We start from the raw sequence: 21,811 nt of genomic DNA on the forward strand, positions 1-21,811 counted from the left end.
CTAACCCTGCGATTGGCGACGGTGGTGGCTGCGCTCCCGCGCGCCCTCGAGCCCTGCAGCCTGGGGAAGTGTCCTCAAAGCCGGGCGTCGGCGCCTCCAGGCTCATCCCGGCGCTTTCTAAGCGCGGCCGCCGGCTAACAGGCGGCAGATCCCTCGCATCCCCACGCGGAGTCATGCTCTTTCCCAAGACCCGGACGGTGGGCAGCGCCCTCTCCGCGGCCTTCCACCGCCTGGAAGCGCAGCCCCGTCTCCAGCCAACACGCTTCGCGCAGCACCGTCGGGGCATCCCGGGCGCGCGCTCCGGCACCGCAGGCAGGGCAGGTCTACGTGGGTCGCGAGACATCCGTAACTGCTCCCCGCCCCGCAACCGCGCGGCTGCTTAAAAGCGTGGACGTGAGATCCTCCGGAAATCTGGGCACCTAGACGCTGCCGCAGGAACCAGAACCCCTAGGCCTGCGGGGAGCCCCAGAGGGGCAGGAAGAAGCCAGGGACCCCTTCGCTCCAGCGCCCAGCAGGGGAGGCCCCTGAGCAAGTGCTCCGTCACCCCCGACCCTCTAGGGAGGGTGCCCCATAGAATCCCCCCACCCTAACACGTTTTCCCCGCTTTCCCCGAGTCACTTCCCGCCGCCCATTCCCCAAGCTTCCTTGTCCCCGCCCCTGGCGACCCTCCCTGGGTTTCCTTTGTCCCCTCCGCACCCTCGCCCCGAGCTTCCTGAGTCCTTTCCGCGGATAGTTTCCCCCTCCCCCACTTCACTCCCCGCGGGGCGCCCCTTCTGAAGCTTTTCTCCTCCCCTCCCCCTCTCCGGCTTCCCGGTCCCTTCCCGCAGCCTCCCTGCGCCCTCTCCGCCCCCTCCTCCTCGGTTTCCCGTGTCCCCTCCCGCCCCGCCCCCGTTTTTAAACCTGGCGCGGAGCGCACTGGTAGGTGAGCGCCCTCGCCCGAGCGGTTAGAGGCGCGGCCGTGTCGCTGGCGCCGCGGGAGAGGCGCTGGCTGCGCGGACACCATGAGACCCGAGGCGGCGGCCGGAGCCCGGGAGGCGCGCGGGCGCGTCTGTCACTGCCCCGCGGATGGTCCCCGGAGGCCACCGCCGCCGCGCGGGCCCGAGAGGTGAGGGTGTCCCCGCGGCCCCCTGGACGCGTCGGGAGGCGCGCGGCGCGTCGGGGCAGCGAGCGCAGAGCGGGATGCCAGCGCCGTGGAGCCCCCAGAACCCGAGCAGAGCCCCGGAGCCCGACTGCGACGTCAAGCAAGTTCCTTAGCCTTGGATGGGGACGCACGGTCCTCTCGATTTTCCGCGCACAGCGCCGAAGTGTGGGGGCCCGGGAGGCGCACACCAACCAAAAGGGCCAACGCTTCCATTAATAGATCTGAAATTCACCGGGCTGGGAACTTGAAGTCTCGGGGCCTCCCAGCTAGCCTTCCAGAGAGTCCCCTCACGCGGACTGTCACACTCTTGATGACAGTCTTTGTTTGCCCTGCACTTGGGGCTCAGCCCTTTCAAGATAGTACAGTTAAAGTGTGGAAGGGGTTGGGTGGCTAGGCAGCCAGGGAGGAGAAACCCATTCCCCAACCCCCCTTTTGCGTTGTAGAACCCTGTGGACTCATCTCTGCGGGGTTAGATCCTTCAACAGCCGAGGGGGTGCAGTCGAAATTAATGAGCAACAAAGTAGCCAGCTACAGTGGGGAATCAATTGGAGACTCCATTTGGGTTGGGAGCGGGAAATCTCTCAATTTATATGTCCCCTGATAATTGCATCAGATTATTTTCTCAAAGCCGGTGAAGGCAGAGAAGAGTGTGGCAGGAGAGAAAAAAACAAAAACGCAAATGGCATCAGTTTATTCAGACTGAGAACGTGAAAGAACTTTCTATGGTATCCAGGGACTCTCAGTCAAACACTGGAATTGATAAGAACGATAACTCTGATGATATAATTTTAAAAGACAGCAGAAAATTCTGGGGTTCACCTCTGGTCCCTGCCTTTCCAGCACCACACCATGGAGACCTTGGATCCTCACATCCCGAGAAGCTGAGCTGACCAGAACTGGAAGCCGGGTAAGGCTAAGGCGGGCATTGTGGTATCGAAGGGTTCAGCCAGAAAGTGGCACAACTCAAAAATGACCATGAAAGGCCTCCTCCGCCTGTCCCTCCCTTGGTCCCCTAATGCAGAACTCCTGTGGGCCTGGGAGAGGGAACCTGGGTGAGCTGGTTGTTGATCAGACCTGAGTCACATGTATAGAGACTGGGCTCCTGCTTGCTTTCTTGAAAAGCAACGCCACTATGGCATAGCTCTTTCCGGCATTATAAGAGAGTTCTAGAAAAGAGCGAGCGAGACATTGAGTTCCCCCGCCGCAAACCAGCAGGTGGAGGAGAGGAGAGAAAGCTGCCCCAGTCCCCCTTCTGAGTATGCCATTACTGGTGGGCTCGTACCACAGTGCCAATAAGGGCAGAAACCAGTCTGGAGTGCCCAGAAGTGGTGGTTAAAAGCCCCCACCCATCATCTGGCCCTTCCCGAAGTGCTTTTGGCCAGTCTGCAAGCACTCCTGGGGTAATTCATGTTGTCTGAGCAAATACACTCCCGCCAAGGCTTTGTGGGTAAAGATTAATCTCCACCACAATTCTTTTGTTTCCTGCATTGGTACCTAAATTTCTTTATACTTATTGAAGTAATAGCTTGCTTTCATAGACTTTACCTTTCCTTTTCAAAAATCTTAAAATGTAAGCTGATGACTGTTACAATGCTGGAGAGCTAATCAGGCTGAAAAGGACCATGCATTTAACTTACCCAACATGTGGTATAGGTTATATGTACAGTTATTTGTAATTTGTAATATGATAAGAAACTCAGGTGCACGAAAGCTGACCTTTGACTGTATTTTGATATTCAAACTACTTTACTAAAACAGCTTGGATAATGGAAGTTTTCATTGTTGCTTTTATTTAAAAAAATTAAACATGCAATCTGTATCAGATTAACAAGGTATATGATTTTGTAACCCAAGTTACTCTTAAATACGTGAAATATCTAAATAATGGAAAATAGTTAACACCTTTTGCATTCAAGCTCAAGTTCTTAAACAAGATTTAAAAAGTGCTTGAGAGAGGGAGAAATGATAGAAGTTCACAATTATCCATTTTTTTGTTAAATGAAATGTATAAGGAGCCTATCCGTTGTTGCAAGAATAAAAATACAATAGCACAGTATAGTATGCAAGGCAGATGGGTATTTTTTCCTCTTAGGTTGAGAAGGATATTTGTGAGAAAAATGATTACTTGCAGGAAAGTGTTAAACTGTAGGGAGTTGCTAATTGATCGTCAGCATGGCAGGGTTGTGTCCGTGGATTTGGGGGGGAGTTGCTCTCAGGGGGCTGGCTAGCTTTTTGCAGAGCCCAGCTGGCCAGGCGGAAAGGACAGCAGCGGGCGACCGCAGGTTCCCTGTAAGGCGTACGGTTCCGGGACCCCGGACAGGGTGAGCGCAGCTTAGCGCTGGAAGAGAACGCTTCTTGCTCAACAGCGCCCTCTCCCGACAACGCGGGAAAATTCCTTGGCTCCAGAGCCCTGTTGCGTATTTTTCGAGAAAGAGAAATTCGAGGGCGGGATTCAAAGCCCTGTGCCCTGAGCACCTGGGTCACCCTCACTCACTGGGTACCCCTACCTCCCCTTGGGAGCTATCTCCCTCCTGCCTGGGGAAAATGAACCACAGCCCAGGCCTGTGTTGACCTCTGTTATACTTCCCTCCTGGCCCCTTGCCCACCTTGCAAGGGAGGTGATTTCCTGAAAGGAGACGTCTGGGGCTGTGTCCTGCTGGGCTCATCTTCCCATATTACAGGCTTCCCACCCCATCGCTTTATCGGAGTCAGAGGCTGCGTGGGGAGGAGAACCAGAGACTCCAATGGAAGGAAGTCTACGTTTATCTCTTCTCTTACTCCTAAGGACACACACACCTTTCCTTGTATACATTCCTGATCCCCTTGAATTACCCAAGTGTGAATGTGTAGACATTTCTGCCAAGAGAAGATGATCTTTAATTAGAAGATATTTGTGGCATAAAGCTATGTATGTTGGGGGGTAAAGTTTTAGAGTTTCTAAAGGTGTATTGTATGTTTCACAGAGTCTGGTTAGAATGATTCACTTAAAGGAAGCTTTTTTTCTGTACTGACACTGTCTTTTGGGGTCCACCAAAGTTTGCCTTGTTGCTTTAGATGCTCTCCCCTCAGAGGATGTAAAATCACCTCTGACAGCGCAGGATTGCTTTCTGTGTTAGTCGGCAGTTAGGGGTATTTTATAATTACAACACAGCTTAGCACGGACATGATTCTCTGGAGTCCTCAAAAAGTGAACTTCATTTTGGAGAAGATTTTGTTCAAAGAACTTCATTTTCTTTCCCTGACATCGCTCATCACAGCATATTGTAAAAAATATAATGGTAAAATATAATGACATTTGCTCGCAAAGGCTACACAGCTATCGCTGTGGGACGGACAGGGTGTGATGATCGTTGGTGAGGAACCATCCTCAGGGTCCTGCTGAGCAGGACCTTTCTTGTCCTGCTCCAGCAGGTTTTGTCTCACTCCCGATCTGGTTCCTGCTAAACGCCACACAAACCCAAGCGCTGGGGTTTCTGACCCATTGCCCTAGCTCATTTCAGCTTACTTTCAAGCAAAAGCGTCTCTTCACGCTTTCCATAGTAACTACAACTTTCCGAGATGAAGGAGCTCTGAGATCGAATGACAGTCGCCAGCTTTGTAGCCCATCAGATCATCTGACCACAGTTCAGGCCAAGTTCATTGAGATTCAGGACCTCATGAATTTGGGCAGAATGGGGTCAGGCCTGGACAGGCAGAGTGTGGCTGTCCCTTCACTTCCCTAGCACCAACGCTGGTCACCGCAAGGACAAGCCTGGTGTGCGATCTCTCTCTCTCTCTCTCTCTCTCTCTCTCTGCTTATATCTTATCTCCATCAACGTAGCCCTTCGTTCCTCAGACTGGCTTCCCTCTCCTCCACTCGTGACATTCAAGTGGTCAGGTTGTTTTTTGAATACGACTGAAGTGTCCTTGGAATCCACCTTTCTTTTCCTTCCTGTCCCTTGTTCAGACCTTTATCCCTTCTCGACCCGTACCTCCGAGTCCTTACCTCCCCAAGCTAGACTGTGCGCTGGTCCCTGATCTGACGGTTGAACTCCAGGCTCAGAAGTAGGTCCTCAAGGCATCCTGTGATCGGGACTCGGCTTCCTGCTGGGGCCCATTAAATACCACAGCTTCTCCTTCGTTCTGCACTGGGCTCCTCACCCTTCCCCAACTACGATCTCTGTTTTCTGGCCCCTCAGAATTTGATGTTCCCCTCTGCCAAGAATGGTCTCAGACTTGCACACCCAAATGCTGCTGATGTCTCCACGAGGCCCTCCGTGAACTTTTTCTTCCTCCCTGCTTAGAATTGTTGGCATCTTGCTGTAAGAGGCTTTGTAGTGTAGTCATTTTCCTACGTGTGTCTTTTCCCATTAATTGTAAAAGCCTGGGGTCACCTGGGTGACTCAGTCATTAAGTGTCTGCCTTTGGCTCAGATCCTGATTTCAGGGTCCTGGGATGGAGCCCCATATCAAGCTCCCTGCTCCTCCCTCTCCCTCTACTCTTGCTTGTGTTACCTCATTAGCCGCCTCTCTCTGCCAAATAAATAAATAAAAACTTAAAAAAAAAAAAATGCCTGAACTGAAGGACTGTATGGGACTCATCTTCCTGTCTTTGATCCCTCACGGTGCCCAGGACATCTCTGACAGCAGGAAGAGAAAGAGGCTCGTGAAATACCGTAAAGGTGTTTAAACTGTCTCTAAATTCGTATTGCTACCAAGAAGTGCAAACCACTTAGATTTTCTTTTCTAGAATTTCAAGGTGCGACCTCAGAGGGATGTGTTTGACTATGTCTGTGTTTGTACGTTTCTGTCTTTACAGCTTGAACCTGGAGGTGACCCACAAACTCCGGGATCAAAGGGGGCCTTTGGGTTTCAGCATCCTGTAAGGTAACATGACCTCACAGTAAGAAATAGATTATTTTCTTTTAATAGAGACATAAATACAATTTCGTGTCTTCAACTGTGCACATTCTTGACAAAGTAGAAAATAATTCCATATATTGTCCAATATTTAGTTATTATGACCTCCCAAAACTTCAAGGATATTTTGTTGGATTTCTGGAATCCATTCATTCATTCATTCATTCATTCAGCGTTCTAGTTGCAGGTTGGATTGATGTCTTTCCTTTAAGTCTTTTGTTCATACCTCTCATTGCATTTCATGTCTTGGGTTAAATTCAGCGGAGTATGACTTGTACGTGTGTATCTGTTTATTTACTTAAGTATTTAAGTTTATTCTGATTTGTCTCCCGGGTATCAGTTAGTATACTATCTAAAGCAAAGTAAACCTTCCAGATACGTGTGTGACTGAATGAAGGGCTGGGGGATGGCTCCACCACGGTGGCCCCTCTAGCCTTTCTGTGCTCCCACGGTCCTGGGGGTGACAGCGCCCCCACTGCTGTGTCCCTCTTACATTCATCCACTGAGGCAGGTGGCTCTTACTCAGGACTTATGTCTGTTTCTCTGTCTCTTTCTCTCCCCGTCTCTTATTCCCTTCAGCAAAAGGAGCCACTCCTCCTCAGAGTATTTTTACCCTGGTTATCCCGGAAGACTGAAAACTGTAGTAAGATCCAGAGATCCTCATTGCTGGAGATGAAATCGAAAGCCCTTCCGACTGGTCAAAGAGTGATTTCTGGAAAAGGAAGCTTTTCCATCCCCATAGGATCACTTGGGAAGCTTTATTTTTATTTTATCTTTTTATTATAAAAAAATTTCAATCTTACACACAAGTGGAGAGAAGAGTCCTGGGACCCCGCCCCCAACATGCCCATCACCAGCCTCAATAATTATCAACAATTTTAGATCTGATGGTGTTTATCACCCTCTCCCAATTATGTTTTTATTGTTGTTAGAATTTTTTTTTAAAGATTTATTTATTTGAGAGAGAGAGTTCGAGTGGGAGGAGAGAGGGAGAGGAAGACAGAGAATCCCATCCAGACTCCCTGCTGAGCACAGAGCCCAGTGCTGGGCTCAGTCTCACGACCCCCCACCCCGCCCCCTACCCCCTACCCCTCCACCCCCCACCCAGATCATGACCTGAGCGGAAATCAAAAGTTGGAGCTTAACTGACTGTGCGCCCTGGGCGCCCCTGTTAGAATTTTAAATCAGTTCCAGGCAACTTACAAATTCAAATTCTCCTGTAAATAACTTCAGCATTACAGGCTAATTTTTAATATGGCCAAACCCTAAACTATGTTTATATTTCTGTCGTTATCTGTAATTTATATAATATAGAAATACATATAAATTTAAAGAATAACACACACACACACAAAATAGAGAGAGAGAAAAAGAAAACCGTATAATGGTTTTATTTGTTGCAGTGGTCGTTTGTTGCAAAGTTCCTCAACCCCAGCACTGCCAACACTTTGAGCTGGACAATTCTTTGTTGGAAGGTGCCGTGGTGGGTATGATGGGATGTTTACCAGCGTCCCTGGGCTCTGCTCACTCATGCTGGTAGCTCCTCCTCCGTCAAGGCGACCAGAAATGTCTCCAGACATTGCCAAACGCGCTCTGGAGGTTGAGAATCCCTGATGTCTCAGGAACCTTAGGAAGGTCAGAAGGGTGCTTGGGTGGCTCTGCTGTTAAGCATCTGCCTTTGGCTCAGGTCATGATCTGGCCTTCGTCCCCTCCCTCGTCCAACTCCTTGCTCAGCAGGAAGCCTGCTTCTCCCTCTCCCACTCCCCCTGCTTGTGTTGTCTCTCTCTCTCTCTATCAAATAAATAAATAAATAAAATCTTAAAAAAAAAACTTAGAAAGTTCGGAATCGTCACACATTATTTATAATAGGGCATTTTCTTTCTCTCTTTTTTTCTCCATCCAAGAGAGAAATTACAGTCAGCTCTGCAGGGGTGCGTGGTTGGCTCAGTTGGTAAAGGATGTGATTGGATGTCGGAATTGTAGGTTTAAGCCCCATGGTGGGCGTAGAGATTATTTAAAAATAAAAAAATAAATCAGTTTTGCAAATAGTGGTGGTCAAATAATAATCCCTCTCAGTTCCTCAGAAGACCTCAAGAAAAAATGCAAATAAATTAGTGAATGAAAGGTGTAAGAATGAGGGATTATGGGGAGACTGAGGGGTATTTTAAACACTTTACATGAGGGGCTCCTGGATGGCTCAGTGGGTTTAGCCTCTGCCTTCGGCTCAGGTCATGATCTTGGGGTCCTGGGATCAAGCCCTGCATTGGGCTCTCTGCTCCGCAGGGAGCCTGGTTTCCCCTCTCTTTCTGCCTGTCTCTCTACCTGCTTGTGATCTCTCTCTGTCAAATAAATAAATAAAATATTTTAAAAATAATAATAATAATTAGCTGCTTCTCTAGACTGGGGTTTCAGAGCCAGATTTCCTCCAGAGCCCAAAAGGTCACAAGATTCCCCAGACTTGGGGGTGTTGCGGGGGATAAGGACCTAACCTAAATAAGACATATATTCTCCAGGATATATGACATTGTCTCTTTGATCAAAATGAGACTCCTCAACATGAAACTCAGTGTTTTAATTTCCTTTTACCTTCACGGAGGCACACCCTCTCTCCCATGGTGGTCTAAATCAATCTGTTCATCCCGATTATAGGCTCATTTCTGAACTGGTGTGTAGGGTTCCTTTGATCAGGTCTCTCCACCTGCCCACGGTTTTGCGTTCTGATGATTTAGGAAACACTGTGCGCAGCGAAGGCAAGATCAGAGAGGGAGACCGGGGGTTAGCCGCCTCAAGGGGAGAGGACCCGCTAGATGGGAGTTTGCCTGTTTCTGGGTGTATTAATGGTGTATTTGTTTCTTAAATATTAGACTTTATTTACCCATTTCAAAGCGCCAAGAGTATCTGCAAAGTTCTGGGGAAAAAGTGCTGGCCAGTTTCCCAGTGCAAGCCACAATCCACTTCTACAACGACGAGTCCGATTCAGATGATGACGAGCAAGAGGCAGAAAACCAGACTTCCCACCTTCAGCGCTGGGAGACGCAAGGTCCGGCGGAGAACAGCCCGGGAGGGAAGGGCAGAGGTCAGCCGACAAACCCAGGATGGAGTTCTGTAGGACACAGTGGCCTCGGTGGGAAAGGTCCACTCCCTCATGGTGACCCTCTAGAGGGCACAGATCCTGCCTCATCCAAATAAATGGGGTCTCCCTCCCCCACACCAGACTGGGCTCACATGCACTCTGGGGGACAGCTGTGCATTTCCCCTGGTGTATGGGGGTCAGTGACTGTCTCTGACCAGCATTCCAGGCACAGCAAGAACTTGGCTTGTAACTTTCCTGCTCCTGGTGATTCTCTCGAGGGCACTCATGTACACCGTTGGAAAAGGTTTCTAGAACCAGGAGGTTTGTGTTAACATGGGGTATCATCAGATGGAACCAGATTTCAAAGTGCGTTCATCTTGTCGCTCTGTCCTCAAATGACAGGTCATTCCTGTATAGATTAATAACCCACCGATGCCTCCCACTTGACCTCAGACTCGTTATGTAGCTAATTCTACTTTTGTAAGCAAAAGGATTTAGACGTTGTCCAAGGGTGGATGTGTTTGCTTCGTGGCATTTCAAAAATATTTATGAAAAATAAACAAAACTGAATAATTTCCGTAAGAGCAACAGAAACTTTAAATATGGATTTTTAGGGGAACAATTCTGGTTAAAGATTTATGATCCTTGTCTAAAGTCCGAGTGTATGAAGATATAGAGAAAAGAGCTTGAACTCTTAGTTGGGAACTGGTTTGGGCTTGTTACTTGAATAAGATAACACTGTTTTCAATCAGATTATCTAATATAAGATTATTTTCATTTTTCATTTTTTTATATTTTGATGATCAAATGATTATGTTCTACAAGTTTATTACTTATATGTGATTGTCTTCCTATATATAGTACATTACACAAGTTTATACTTGAAATAAATATTTTGAAAGACAAAATGTTTGATAATCACCTTTTTTGTGTAAAGACAATTTTATTTATTTATTTATTTAGGTTTTTTTTTTTTTTTTTTTTTTTGAGTGATCTCTACATCCAATGTGGGGTTCGAACTCCCAAACTCGAGATAAGAGTCACACATTCTCTACCAACTGAGCCACCCAGGCATCCCATGTTTAAGACAATTTTAGTTTTGTTTTTTTTTTAATTTTATTTAGTTACTTGACAGAGAGAGAGAGCACAAGCTGGCAGAGTAGCAGGCAGAGGAAGAGGGAGAAGCAGGCTCCCCGCTGAGCAAGGAGCCCAACATGGGGCTCGATTCCAGGACCCTGGGATCATGACCTGAGCCAAAGGCAGTTGCTTAACCAACTGAGCCACCTAGGTGCCCCAAGACAATTTTAGATTTAATTAATGCCTGCATTAAAGTTTTCATAAGTTTGTCTGAATGTTTTCATATTTAACTCTTTAAATGATATTATTTTTAAGAATAAAAATATACATATAAAAAACAAAAGAAATTATAACCTCGATGCCCAAAAAGTCCACTGATATTAAAAAAACCAGCGTAATACATACAAATATTTTAACAATCCAAACAGCATAGAAAAGTGTACATTTGCAAAAAGTCATGCTTTCCTGTTTTCCTCTTTCTCTATGCAAAGGTACCAAACATCAATTGTTTTTTATTGCTGCTCCCCTTTAGAAACTACTATTTGTTTTTTTTTCTTTCTTTAAAAAAAAATAACTGGAAATTTGTACCTCTTAATCCCCTTTATCTATCCCCCCCCCACCTGCCTCCCGTCTGGGGACCACCAAGTTACTCTCTGTATTTAAGAGTCTATTTTGTTTGTTTGTTCACTTGTTTTGTTTCTGAGATTCCACATGGGAGTGAAATCATATGGCCTTTGCCTTTCTCTGACTTACTTCACTTACCATAAACCCCTTTAGTTCTATCCGTGCTGCTCTAAATGGCAAGATCTCATTCTTTTTTTTTTTTTTTTATGGTTGAGCAAATTCCGTTGTGTGTGTTCATGCACGCGCACACACACACACACACACACACACACACCCCTCTATACCACATCTTCTTCATTTATCTATCAGTGGACGCTTGGGCTGCTTCCATGTCTTGGCTGTTGTAAATAATGCTGCAATGAACATAGAAGGCCATCTATCTTCCCAAATTAGTGTTTTTGCTCTCTTTGGGTAAATACTAAGTTGTGGAATTACGGATCATATGGTAATTCTACTTTCTTTTTATAAAGATTTTTTTTTTTAATTTATTTATTGACAGAGAGAAATCACAAGTAGATGGAGAGGCAGGCAGAGAGAGAGAAAGAGGGAAGCAGGCTCCCTGCTGAGCAGAGAGCCCGATGCGGGACTTGATCCCAGGACCCCGAGATCATGACCTGAGCCGAAGGCAGCGGCTTAACCCACTGAGCCACCCAGGCGCCTGGTAATTCTACTTTCAATATTTTGAGGATCCTCCATAACGGTTTTCCGCAGTAACTACACCAATTTACATTCCCACCAACAGTGCACAAGGGTTCCTTTCTGTCCATATCCTCACCCACACGTGTTATTTCTTGCCTTTTTTTTTTTAAGGTGTTATATTTATTTATTTATTTTGAGGAGAGGGATAGCATGGGAGAGGGGCAGAGAGAGAAGAGGAGAGAGAATCTTTTTTTTTTTTTTTTTGAAGATTTTATTTATTTATTTGATAGAGATCACAAGTAGGCAGAGAAGCAGGCAGTGAGAGAGAGGAGGAAGCAGGCTCCCCGCCGAGCAGAGAGCCCAATGCGGGGCTCAATCCCAGAACCCTGGGATCATGACCCGAGCCGAAGGCAGAGGCTTTAACCCACTGAGCCACCCAGGCGCCCGAGGAGAGAGAATCTTAAGCAGACTCCACACCCAGTGTGGAGCCCGACTTGGGGCTCGATCTCACAACCCTGAGATCACGACCTGAGCCTGAATCAGGAGTCAGACACTTAACTGACTGAGCCATCCAGGTGCCTTGTTTTAAGATTCTTTTTCAGTAAATCTCTATACCCAACTCGATGCTCAGACTTAGAACCCTGAGATTAAGTCTCATGCTCTACCGACTGAGCCAGCCAGGTCCCCTGTTTCTTGTCTTTTTGGTATTCACCATTCTGACAGGTGTGAGGTGGCATCTCATTGTGGTTTTGATTTGTATTTCTCTGATTTGTATTTCTTTGATTTGTATTTCTCTGGTGTTGAGCACTTTTCATGTGCCAGCTGGCCATCTTGATGTCATCTTTGGAAAAACGTCTACCTCTGCTCATTTTTAATCAGATTTTTTTTCTTTTTTTGGTCTTTCTTTTTCAGATTTCTTCCTAAAACTCTTTTTATCAGTTAATTTTATTGTTTCTTTTACTTGTTTATGGTACCTTTTTTCAGACTTAAAAACAATTCTACCTGGGCTTATTTCAGAAACGATATAAGATGGCCTTCTATTTTGCTGGGTTTTAACAACAAAAAAAAAAATTAGAAGTCTTATCCTTACTGCCCCTCTGTGTGATGCATGAGGGGAAGCTTCAGTCATCACATTTGGCTTTGTTTGTTTTGTGTTTCTTAATAAATCACTTTTACTGAGGAAAAAAAAGAAGATCTGGCTCAGTCTCCAAGTTCCCATTAAGAAACCAAACTCAGTCACCGGACATTCACTTAAAAACTGCACATTATATGGAACCATTTGAAGCTGCTGATGTTTTGACCTCCATTTCCATACGTTTTCAAAATGAACAAAATCATCTCGGTGGTATTTTCTGCACCCTGCATTTCTTCTTCCTTTTCTGCAATAGCTTGCCTAATAATGATGCAGAAAGTAGATTTCACGTGCAGAGCCAGCTACATACCTTTCCCCTGAAATCTTTTTAAAAATTTGAATCAAAGCAGCCACTCCAACAAAGGGTACAATTAGCCAGGTTTCCACGAAATATATTATTTCAAATAAATAATCTGTGGCTCAGGCTTTCTGTGAGGCATCTTTCAGTGGTCCACCAAACATAGCTCCTAATGAATGTGATTATTGAACAGAATCTTGCAAATACCACAAGCTGAAGCCTGTTAGGAACATGTGTACTTTCAGCCAGCTGCGTGGCAAACCTCCCACACGGGGGAATTTGTTGCAATATTTGTTTCCGCCCATCTCCAGCTTTTCATAGTCTTCCAGCTGTGTGGCTAACAAAAGAAAGCAGTTCCATGTGTTGACCCGATTGTTTCCTGTTCGAGATTTTAACCGCTTCAACTGTGGTAGGAAGAAAAAGTGTTTTCCCAGTGCTATTTCTTTGTGAACTTCTGTATTAACAAGAAATTGCAAAGTAATCTGCTAAACGTTGTTAAGTTTGGTGACATTTTGTGGAATACTGATTGAGGAGCCCATAGTTTTAAACATATCAGTAATGTCAGGGGTCATCTGTGCTTTGCTTGAGGTTCAATGATAACGTGTTAATAACTCAATTATTTTCCTTGAGAATTTCAGTTATTTTTTGCTTACTTCCTATCAGATCTTTTCACTTGTGATATGCCCAAAGATGAGCTTGTTAGAAAAGCATGGGCACCTGGGTGGCTCACTTGTTAAGCATCTGCCTTCGGCTCAGGTCCTGTTCCAGGGGTCCTGGGGGTCCTGGGGGTCCTGGGGGTTCTGGGATCGAGCCCTGCATTGGGCTCCCTGATCAGCAGGAAACCTGCTTCTCCCTCTCCCACTCCCCCTGCTTGTGTTCCCTTTCTCGCTGTATCTCTCTCTGTCAAATAAATAAAATCTTCTAAAAAAAAAAAAAAGCATAGGTTTCAGTGTTAACATTTTTTTGTTGGTTCGCTTGTACTCAGATTACCTGTATTATTTTCAACTCAATTTCAACTGAAGTCAGAGGGATTTTTCAATTTGTTTGTTTATTTGGGTAACTTATCATTTTTTTAAAAAGATTTTATTTATTTATCTGACAGAGATCACAAGTAGGCAGAGAGGCAGTCAGAGAGAGAGGGGGAAGCAGGCTCCCTGCTGAGCAGAGAGCCCAATGCGGGGCTCCATACAGGGCTAGATCCCAGAACTCTGGGATCATGACCTGAGCCGAAGGCAGAGGCTTCAATCCACTGAGCCATCCAAGTGCCCCTGGGGAACTTATTTTTAATCACCATTTCCTCCTTGTGATAGCTCATTAAAGAGGAAAACTACCTGTTTTTCTGGGTCTGCATGAGTCATTTCTGTAGACTTGCTGGTGAAAATCCAAGGCATAAATAAGTAATTTTTTATGATGCTTTCGAAAATGGTGACTGTTTGGGGCATCTGGGTGGCTCAGTGGGTTAAAGCTTCTGCCTTCAGCTCAGGTCATGATCCCGGGGTCCTGGGATCCAGCCCCGCATCGGGCTTTCTGCTGTGGGGAGCCTGCTTCTTCCTCTCTCTCTCTCTGCCTGCCTCTCTGACTACTTTTGATCTCTGTCAAATTAATTAAAAAAAAAATCTTAAAAAAAAAGAAAGTAAAATGAAAATGGTGAATATTTATAAAAACAACTTCAATTCCCTTGGAGTTTGCTGGGCAAATCTAAAATATGATGTCACGGGGCACCTGGGTGGCTCAGTGGGTTAAAGCCTCTGCCTTCGGCTCAGGTCATGATCCCAGGGTCCTGGGATCAAGCCCCATGTCAGGCTCTCTGCTCAGTGGGGAGCCTGCTTCCTCCTCTCTCTCTGCCTACTTGTGATCTCTGTCTGTCAAATAAATAAAATCTTTAAAAGAAAAAAAGCACTAACTATATAACCTATAAAAAAATGATGTCACTGTCATATTCCATTATGTCATTACGTGGTAACCTTTACAAACAGATTTTAAAATGCTGATGAACCAAAAAGAAAAAACAATACAGATTTTATTTCTATTCATAGTTTGAAACATTTCACAAAGATGCTCAGCATCCTTAGCCATTACAGAAACGAGAAACGAAAACTACAGCTACTGTCACACTCCTACTGGAATGATTACAATTTTTAAAAGACAATGTAAAAAAAAAAAAAAAAGACAATGTAGAGTAACTGGAAGCCTCACACATCACTGGTGGAAATGTAAGATGGTCAGAGTTAGGAAAACAATTCGGCAACTTCATTAAAAAGTTAAACACAGACTTGGGTCACAAGCCAGCAATTCCACTCCTAAGAGTCTACCCAGGAGAAAATGAAAACGTTTGTCCACAGAAAGACATGTAAACCAGTGTTCATAGCACCTTTATGCATGATAATCCCAAACTGAAAACATTCCAGGGGCGCCTGCGTGGCTCAGTGGGTTAAGCCTCTGCCTTCGGCTCAGGTCATGATGCCAGGGTCCTGGGATCGAGCCCAGCATCAGACTCTCTGCTCAGCAGGGAACCTGCTTCCTCCTCTCTCTCTGCTGCCTCTCTGCCTACTTGTGATCTCTGTCTGTCAAATAAATAAATAAAAATCTTAAAAAAAAAAACCCTGAAAACAATTTAAATGCACATCAACTGGTGGATGGATAAATAAAATGTGGTCTATCCTCATGATGGGATATAATTCAGTAACAGGAAGGGATGAATTGTAATATCAAGATTTTTAAAGATTTTATTTATTTATTTATTTATTTATTTGACACAGAGAGAGAGAGATCACAAGTAGGCAGAGAGAGAGAGGGGAAGCAGGCTCCCCGGTGAGCAGAGAGCCCAATGCGGGGCTTGATCCCAGGACCTTGAGATCATGACCTGAGCCGAAGGCAGACGCTTAACCCACTGAGCCACCCAGGTGCCCCTCAATATATTTTAAAACAAGGAGGGGGGCGCCTGGGTGGCTCAGTGGGTTAAGCCGCTGCCTTCGGCTCAGGTCATGATCTCAGGGTCCTGGGATCGAGTCCCGCATCGGGCTCTCTGCGCAGCAGGGAGCCTGCTTCCCTCTCTCTCTCTCTGCCTGCCTCTCCAACTACTTGTGATTTCTCTCTGTCAAATAAATAAATAAAATCTTTAAAAAAAAAAAAAAAAAAAAAAAAAAAAAAACAAGGAGGGACCATGCTAAGTGAAAGACCCCAGATGCCAAAGACTACACTGTATGATCTCATTGTATGAAATGTCAAGAAAAGGCTTGCAGCATGCTTGGAAAGAGAGTCATTGTCCAGGAACCAGGTTGTGGGGTCTTCGGTGGCAAGCCTGGGGCATCCGCCTATCTACAGAGGGCAGTGGAGAGAAGAGCATGACAGAGTTTTGAACGAGAGTGATACGATCCAGCTTGTGTTCTGAGCAGTCTTTCTGTATGGAGGAAAGTCTGGGTACAAGAAAATCAGACAGGAGGCTGTCACAGTGGTGAGAGATGCGGGCTTGAGCCCCAGGAGGAAGGCGAGAGAGGAGGACACCTACTGGAGAATGTACATCTCTGGATGTACATTTCTAGGCTCTCGTTGGAAGATGATGCACCTTCTCACTAGATAACTAACTGCTGTTGCTTTCCAAATTCATGCTGGCCCATTTATGCAGGCGATGTCCTTTAGAAAACCCCAATGACTCCCTATTCCCTCTGTCTTCCTATGGTGTGATTTCCTATCACCTGCTCCATGAAGGAGATCTGTTCTCTGTGGATAAAGAAAATCAAAAGCTTTATGTGAAGCTTGCGATGTCCCCTCTCCCACTGCGCTGGAGCTCTTCAGCACGCTGGAAGGCATGCTTCTTTCTCCTTAATAGTCCTAGACCATAAATCTAAGTATGCAAGAAAAAACAAAGAAAAAAAAAGAGAGAAAAGGCAAATCTATAATGATAATTCTATATAAACTGCATTATATCTAATTACATATAAATATGGTTATTATTATATATCAATATAATTTATATTATATAATGCATTACATATAATGTATATATGCACATAATGCATAATAGTTGCTTAGCAATGGGAGTGGGTGCCTTTCTATGACAAGGATTGACTGTCGATGGGTGCAAAGAAGCTTTTTGGAGTGATGTAAACATTCTAAAACTGGGTTACGGTGATGGTGGCACAATTCTAGAAATTTACTAAAATTACTGAATTGTGCAGTGCCGTGAATGGGTAAATACATGGTACATAAGCTACACCCCCAATAAAGCCGTTTAAAAAAAAAGCTTAAGACTCTTCTACTAAAACAATATTTTTTTGTTGTTTTTATTAGCCACTGAACCAATGATCAAACAATGCAATCTTTTGTTGGCATGAAAAAAATTTATATTTTTAAAGGAAATTAATCCAAAGGAGAAAGCTCTAAAGAAATCATTTGGTTTCTTAGTTTTTGACTCTCTGAGCTTCTCGAGGCCCTGTCTTCTGCACACTTGCCATGACCTCGGAGTCATCCATCACAAAACAGGGAAGAAGTCTCAGGTGTGTGCTCAGATGAGGGCTTCCGTTCCAAAGGAAGACACGACGGGGAGACTGTTTACTGAGACCCAGATCGTCATAAAGCTAGATCTTTCCATGAGCAATTACTTTAAACTCTAAGAATATATTGTTAAGTGATGAGGTAGGGCTCTGACCCAGATTTTAAGTTAGGTGTAAGAGTTGGGGCTTGTGTTACCGAACAATACCAAACAATGATGGTCACCAGCTATCATAAGTTGGGGTCTCTCCAAGTACATTGACTACACCTACAAATGCAGAAGTTTTACACGGTTTTCTATGATACACTGACCCTAGCAATAGTTAAAGCTACAATCTAGCTCATTCCAAGGATATTTTTAAAAATGTATTTAAAAATGTATTTCTGGGGTGCCTGGGTGGCTCAGTGGGTTAAAGCCTCTGCCTTCAGCTCAAGTCATAATCTCAGGGGCCTGGAATCAAGTCCCACATTCGGCTTTCTGCTCAGCAGGAAGCCTGCTTCCCCCTCTCTCTCTGCCTATCTCTCTGCCCACTTGTGATCTCTGTCTGTCAAATAAATAAATAAAATCTTTTTTTAAAAAATAAAATAAAAATGTATTTCTTGGGGTGCCTGGGTGGCTCAGTCAGTTGGGTGCCTGACTCTTCATCTCAGCTCAGGTCTTGACCTCAGGGTCATGAGTTCGGGCCCCACATTGGGCTCCATGCTGAGTGTGGAGCCTACTTAAAACAAAAAACACAACATTTCTTATCAATGTATATCAGGTACAGAAAAGAGAGCAAATCATAAGAGTTTGATGAATCTTATTTAAAGAATTTTTTAAGCAGGCTCCCCACTGAGCAGAGAACCCGATATGGGGCTCGATCCCAGGACCTTGGGATCATGACCTGAGCCGAAGGCAGAGGCTTAACTCACTGAGCCATCCAGGCACCCCTAATTTTTATTTATTTTTTAAATTTCTTTTCAGTGTTCCAGAACTCATTGTTTATGCACCACACCCAGTACTTCATGCAATACGTGCCCTCCATAATACCCACCACCAGGCTCACCCAACCCCCCACCCCCGCCCCTCCAAAACCCTCAGTTTGTTTTTCAGAGTCCACAGTAAGAGTCAGACTTTTTTAACTGATTGAGTGACCCAGGCACCCCGGGTGGCTCCTAGTAGCATTGATTTTTGTTGCCCAATTTTGAAATTTATACAAATGGAATCCTACGTAAGTGCTTACTTGTGTCTGGTTTCTTTTGCTCAACATTGCGTACATAAGAGTCACTCATTGTTCTGTGATATTCTATTATAGGACTATATCACTATTTATCCATTCTGTTGCCATTGGGCATTTGGATTGCTTCCAGGGTTTTTCCTTTTATGAATAATTCTGCTAAGAACTCCTTTGAATATGCCTTTTGTGTGTGAATATGCCTGTTGCGTAGGCACCAGGAGTGGTTGCTGGGTCACAGGGTATGTGTATGGTTAGCTTAACATAAATCATTTTATTTTGCTAAAATCTAGAAAGCCACTTTAAGTGATTTAAGAGTAAACACACCCAAATGCAGAAATTTTCTAAATATAAACAGACGTTCATTCTTCTTCAGAGTTGACCTGAGCAAACACTGTCATAGGCAGGACAATTGATTATCAGTCACGAAGTTACTGGAGTGTGATATCTCACAAACATGACTTCTGAAGACACCATCTCCTGTGAGTTTTGGCCCTCAGGAAATGAGGTCGATGTGAGCTTTCCGGCATTCCTGCCTGCTCCGGGGCTGGAACCTGGATGAGCACGGCTTGTATCCCTGCCTGGGCTTTGATCCCAGAGAAAAGTATCATGTTTGTTCAATTTCCCCTTACAATCTGGAAATAAATTTATTTTGGGGCTAGTAAAAAAAGTCTAAGGTAGTTATCAGCGCAGGATACCAGGCTGAGTCTCTTGGTTCCTAGACAACACTTCTGTGCTTTTCCGTGGGGCTCCCTGGTTGTCTCCTAGGAGAGGCCACAGGCTGTGCCTTCGACCAGTTCTTCTGGGGTGGCCTTGGGCTCATAAACAAGCCCTGTCATAGACCATCCCTGACCCACCACCTTGAAATTTGAATTCAGGCCAAGGGAACCCTGACTCAACCCATGGCCCTTCCAATCAGATGTTCTCATGGCCTAGGTTAATTTTAGAAATATGGAGGCTTTGCCCCCAGTAAAGAGAACCCCCCAGGGAGAATCCACATCAGTTTCATTTCCAGGTCTCTAGACCGGTTGTCCACCGGGATTTGGAGAAAACTTTCTCTCAAAACAAGGAAACTTCTTGCTTGCTTCCTCCCCTTAGGAATTTGAGGGGCTCACCAGAATTCCCGGGCCTCAGGTTTTTATGCCCTAATGGACCAGACCGTAGTGAGGTCTCAGGTCTCAGTTTTGTTTTCTTTCTATCTGGATTCCTTCTGTTGCTGCCTGATCTTTCCCAGGTCTCTGAAGTACTTAGTACATAGAAACAGCAGTTTTTGGAATAGTGTCCGTGATGTCTTTGTGTTTAGATGGCAAGTGGTGATCACATCTTTTATTTCTTTTCACAACACCCTAGTGCCCCAAAGAGACCCGCATCAGCATAAAGAGAATTGACCATATGCTCTTTGCTGTGTGCTTTGGTTTGCTTTAAAAATCGCCACATTTTTGGGGCGCCTGGGTGGCTCAGTGGGTTAAAGCCTCTGCCTTCGGCTCAGGTCATGATCCCGGGGTCCTGGAATCGAGCCCCGCGTCGGGCTCTCTGCTCCGCAGGAAGCCTGCTTTCTCCCCTCTCTCTGCCTGCCTCTCTGCCTACTTGTGATTTCTCTCTCTATCAAATAAATAAAATCTTAAAAAAAAAAAATCGCCACATTTTTGTCATTCCCATTTGTCAGTGGCAGAACAGAAATTCTGTTCTCCACATCAGATGGTCTTCCTGAATTTGGTCCTACTGACCCTGTTTTGGACAAACCATAGCCGTGTTCTAAAGCTCTACCCAGAACATGTTTTGTGGAAAACTTGTTATTTGTAGAATAGCAAATATTTAACCCAATGAGATAGAGGACCACTAATGATCTACTTGCTCAGGTTTATGAAATGGAAAGTAACTATTTGGGATCCCATACTTCGGGGTAGCTTAACATTTTAAAAGAATTATTTACTGCCTAAGAATATATATTCTTATAACATATAAGAAGGCAGCTAGAGGGTTTAGCAAGACCAGAGGAAAAATCTGCATCAAAAGACCAAGTTAGCCAGCCAGTCCTTCTCAGTTTTCCATAACTGGGTTGATCTAAATGTGAATGACTTAGCTTTTTTTTTTTTCTTTCTTAAACCATTTTTCATCCATCTATCCATCCATCCATTTTTAGCAGCTTTATTGAGATGGAATTCACATGCATTGTAATTCAACCATTTCGAGCATACAGTTCAGTGGTTTTTAGCATATTCATAAGTAAGTACAACCATCGGGCACTTGGGTGGCTCAGTCGGTTAAGTGTCTGACTTGGGCTCCGGGTCCTGGGATCCAGCCCTGTGCTGGGCTCCCCGCTCAGCAGAGAATCTGCTTCTCCCTCTGTAGCTCCTACTTCCCCTGCTCGTGCTCTCTCTTTCTCAAAGAAATAAATCTTTAAAAATATATGTTTACAACCATCACCACTGTCAATTCTAGAACATTTTGTCAAAGAAACCCCATAATCCTGATATCTCAGCTCCCTACCGCCCTATCCCAACCCTCAGCAACCACAAATCTGCTTTGGGTTTCTATTGATTTTCCTCCCCCCACCTCCAAGTTTTTATCTAAATTCCAGCTAGCTAGCAAATAGTGAGGTATTAGTCTGTTTCCATAGATTTTCCTATTTTAAAGTTTCATAGGAATGGAATCATAAAACATGTTGATTTTTGGACAGGCTTCTTTCCCTGAGTATCATGTTTCTAGGTTCTTTCGTGTTCTAGCAGGTGTCAGTGCTGCCTGCCTTTTCACGCTGAGACATATTTCATTGTATGGTTAGACCATAGTGTGCTTATGCGTTTGTTTGTTGTGGACACTTGGGTTGGTCCTCTGCATGGCTTCTTAAAGTTCACCCTAGCCTAGTAGTCCTACTGTTTTGTTTTGTTTTTTGCATTTTATTTTATTTCTTTTCAGTGTTCCAAGATTCATTGTTTATGCACCACATCCAGTGCTCCATGCAATACGTGCCCTCCTTAATACCCACCATGAGGCTCACCCAAACCCTCACCCCCTCCCCTCCAAAACCTTCAGTTTGTTTCTCAGAGTCCACAGTCTCTCATGGTTCATCTCCCCCTCCGATTTCCCCCACCTCCCTTCTCCTCTCCATCTCCCCATGTCCTCCATGCTATTCCTTATGCTCCACAAGTAAGTGAAACCATATGATAATTGACTCTCTCTGCTTGACTTGTTTTACTCAGCGTAACATTCTTTTTTTTTTTTTT

At 44.9% G+C, this 21,811-nt stretch overlaps 1 protein-coding gene across 2 annotated transcripts; it reads left to right on the forward strand.

The window, feature by feature from the left end:
• The first annotated feature begins 910 nt into the window (after positions 1 to 910).
• RIPPLY3 (ripply transcriptional repressor 3) lies at positions 911 to 10,020 on the forward strand. Of its 2 annotated transcripts, none has more exons than XM_059164708.1 (4): positions 911 to 1,105; positions 1,982 to 2,048; positions 5,939 to 6,006; positions 8,904 to 10,020. In XM_059164708.1, exons 1-4 carry the CDS (start codon positions 1,002 to 1,004, stop codon positions 9,226 to 9,228), a joined length of 564 nt encoding a protein of 187 aa, XP_059020691.1. In that variant the 5' UTR covers positions 911 to 1,001; the 3' UTR covers positions 9,229 to 10,020. The 2 variants fall into 2 exon arrangements, with proteins under 2 accessions (XP_059020691.1, XP_059020692.1); XM_059164709.1 differs by having other exon boundaries at positions 6,619 to 9,045.
• The last annotated feature ends 11,791 nt before the right edge of the window (positions 10,021 to 21,811 follow it).

The sequence above is a fragment of the Mustela lutreola genome, chromosome 2 (assembly GCF_030435805.1).
Source record: "Mustela lutreola isolate mMusLut2 chromosome 2, mMusLut2.pri, whole genome shotgun sequence".
Classification (NCBI taxonomy): domain Eukaryota; kingdom Metazoa; phylum Chordata; class Mammalia; order Carnivora; family Mustelidae; genus Mustela; species Mustela lutreola.